The sequence below is a fragment of the Mesitornis unicolor genome, unplaced genomic scaffold (genome assembly GCF_000695765.1).
Source record: "Mesitornis unicolor isolate BGI_N332 unplaced genomic scaffold, ASM69576v1 scaffold10143, whole genome shotgun sequence".
NCBI classification, from domain to species: Eukaryota; Metazoa; Chordata; class Aves; order Mesitornithiformes; family Mesitornithidae; genus Mesitornis; species Mesitornis unicolor.
Genome location: NW_010172595.1, coordinates 25927 through 29408, shown reverse-complemented (window position 1 = coordinate 29408; position 3482 = coordinate 25927). Strand labels below are relative to the sequence as shown.

General features: G+C 35.6%; 1 protein-coding gene across 1 annotated transcript in view; it reads right to left on the bottom strand.

Moving 5' to 3' along the window:
* Nucleotides 1–215: 215 nt before the first annotated feature.
* VEGFC (vascular endothelial growth factor C) overlaps nt 216–3482 on the bottom strand; it is a gene marked incomplete at its 5' end in the record, with an annotated part of 22399 nt that continues 19132 nt past the window's right edge. Inside the window, 1 exon segment of the mRNA XM_010180445.1 lies at nt 216–752. Within this exon segment, the coding sequence (XP_010178747.1) occupies nt 638–752 (115 nt within the window).

The window sequence follows — 3482 nt, the reverse complement described above, 5'->3', positions numbered from 1 at the left end:
GCTTTCCTAGTTTCAGTCTAGAGACAGAAATATCCTGGATCAAGAAACACTAAATATAACTTTTTCTATTTCAAATGATATATACAACAGGTATGAGAAAATGTCTGTAGTCTTCCTTTCATAAAAGAGTTTCCTCTTAACTGTTTCCTCCCCTTTTAAGAACTCTGGTAATAAAGCTGAATTGTAGTTCCTTTCTATAGGCAGATGATAAAACATTCTCACCATTATATAATACAATTTCAATTTTATTTTAAACATACTTTGCATGATATAAAAATATTGATCACAGTGAGCTTTAACAATTGTTACTGCTATAAACAGAAATGCTGCACAATGGTTTTAGTGGAAATAAATTATATAGTCATTATCTCTTTAAAAAAAAAATCACAAGAGGGAGAACCTAGGCTGTTTCGTCATTGGCAGAAAATAAGTCCTTACTGAGTTCTTTACAAAACATGAACCCCAGTTATTTTCTACATTTGCTTTCCACATCCTGAGAAAAGCACAACACAACTGTCTCTGAAAGACCCACAGGGTCTCTGGTGAACATTTAATTCGAAATATAAGCAAAGTTTCTTGTTGTTCTTCTGTTCAAATGGAAAAATGTACACCAAAGCAATACGTAGTGCTCTCTTCACTAATTCATAAGTGGTCTTTTCCAATATGTGGGTACACAGCGGCACACTTCTTCACTAAAATAAAATCCAGCATCACAGCGTTTTGTTCGGACCGTACACGGTGGTCTGTAACAACTAAAGAAATGAAAGAAGTTGGCATTAATATAACATGATCATTTATATTAACCTGGAGTATAAATCTGTGTCCATTTAGACTGCCATTTTTCAATGGGACATTTAATTCCTACAATACATATCTTTTAACGTCTACATATGTTCTTGCAACTACTTTGAATTGGACTATTCTTCACACAAGATAAATAATAATGAATGCTGCTGAAGATAAATGATTCTATTGCAACAGATACTCATGAATATTTTTAACATATTGCCTAGTTGTAGTTGCATTCTAATCTTGAGTAGTACTTTTTAAATTTTATTTTGAAAATACAGTAATATTTTTCTCTACTTAAATCGGCTTATTATGACCTACTGCATGCTGCCAGTTCAAGGTGGCTATCCAGAATCAGGTGTTGATCAAATTCACCATCTTCTTACTCAGCACTGTTTCTCACCTTATTCACTACTGCAATAAGCCTGAGAGAGATTTGTCTACTTATGTTGCACTGTGACTCTGATCTTGAAAATGAGAACATACTTCCTTCAAGTTGCAAACTCCTAGAGTCACTCTCTGAGGCCAGTGGGGATATATCTACACTTCATATCACATCTATTTATGCATTAGATCAGAGCCTGCATGCTTATGATAAATCTTAAAGAAAAAAGAACAGAAATAGTCTCTCTTTGATTAAAGTAAGTTTAACAGAAATAAAGCATTAAACCACAAGTCACAGTACCTAAAACAGAGCATATTTTTTTCTTCACAGATTTCTTGACTGAAAAATAGAAGTTATACAAAGATATCATCTGTGGTTGTCTCTGAACTCTTCCTTTTCCTATTTTATTTTTCTATTAAAACAAGAACTTGACCTAAAATAACCTTACAATAACAATGCTAAATACTTTCTGGTGTATAATGGAGACAAAGTACAAGTCTAGGTTTTTTTCAGGTGCTGGCAATGAGTCAAAAGACAAAAGTATATGTTTTGGATTTCAACACAGTTCTAACAAAAACTTGTATTTAAATAATGTGTGCCTGTTTGTGAAACACTGATATTATGATCTATTACTGTAATTCATACTTACTTCACTTGAAAACACTACAGTACACTATATTAAGGCAATGTCACTATCCTCTACCCTAGGCAATTCTTCTTTCAGGCTTATGGCTACTCTTACTATTGTTGCAGATAAATTGTGTGTTTGTTTTGGACACCAAGTTACCACTTTGCAATAATTTGTTTATGATATGAGGTCTGGATTAAAGTTACATTAATTCAAGCCAGTTAGTTCAACCAATGAACCCGGTTATGAGGAAAAGAATAAGGAATGAGGAAGACCACAGACATGACATTTATTAACCAGCCACATCTTGTTCAGTGTTCTCAATGTCATTAATCATAGATTATCTCACCAGTATGGTCTCCGTAATTTTGTGCCACTTAATACAGCAATTTGAGGTCAGTGTAACAGCTCATGGAAATCTCTCAAAGCTCTACTTATATTTTGCTCAGTAAAGTTTGGAAAAGGCAGTGGTAAAAGGCAACAAAAAATCGCAGCGTCACTTGAGACAGAAAGTAAATTAATTTTACTGTCTTGCACGTGCTTGCCTAAGGATCTAATACTTACCCTGACCAAATGGGCAACCAGCAGTAGGTTTGTTCTGGGAAAAGGTATTCTACAGAGGTGCAAAGGATGAAACACTGAACTCACATGCCTTTTAGCCCATCTCTGTCATAAAAGTTAGACTACTCTTCCACCCACCTAAGACATGTTGCATGAAATGAAAAGCAGTCATGTAATCACTACATATGAGTTCCTTTGTGCCTCCTAGTGAACTGTCACTTATATTATGGTTGAGAGGGCCATAAAGCATCTGTCCCATGTGAGTTTGTGTCTAACAGCAGTCAAAGTTGGGTCACTGTATTTAATTCCTATTTGGAACATTTCAGCAGAGCAAGAAATCCCTTCTCCTCCTCTAAAATGCTTTGCAGCTGAGGTGCCTAGCTATCTGGCCCTGCCAAAACGGAACCAAAAAATTTTTTGAGGTGATAGCAAAGGGTGAATAGTAGCAGAGTCATTGTAACTGTATAAATGTGGTTTCCTTAGGAAACTCCGCTGAACAATAAACCAGGTTTTTCAAAAGATTTAGGTTGAATGCTGTTTATGGAGTGCTTCCATGTGAAAAATGACTGTTTTGACGAGGACAATCTGAGCATGCTGGAGCTAAGACAGATGTTCAGTCAATATGAATTGCACTGGGTGAGTCAGTGGCAACTTTCTCTTTATGATCAGTAATTGTGATTTTTTTGTTACAAAATGCCAAGGTTTGTCATTTTAGGCAGTCTAACTCCACAGATGAAACTAAAGCAGAAACACTATGGTGGTAACAGGATGATCACCTTAAAAGCCAGTATGCTTCAGAATGTGGTTTGTTGGTTTTTTCCCCTCTTTTTTTCTTTTCTTTTTTTCTTCCTACACTGCACTGTGCTCTGTAAATGATTTTGTATTCCTTTCCTCTGGAGCAGGGTATAACATTATATAACAATGCATAAAGAGGTTGGTGCTTCAAAACCAGAACCTACAAGGAATACTTCTCTGCATGGGGAGCTGTCTTGGACATGGCTACAGGATTCTGCTCCTGCACAAAGTAATAAAGTGGTATCACCATTTACATGGTCTTGTAACAGTAAGTGATCTTTCTTTCAAAGATAAACAGGATGTTGCAGGAATTTTATTCCTTTT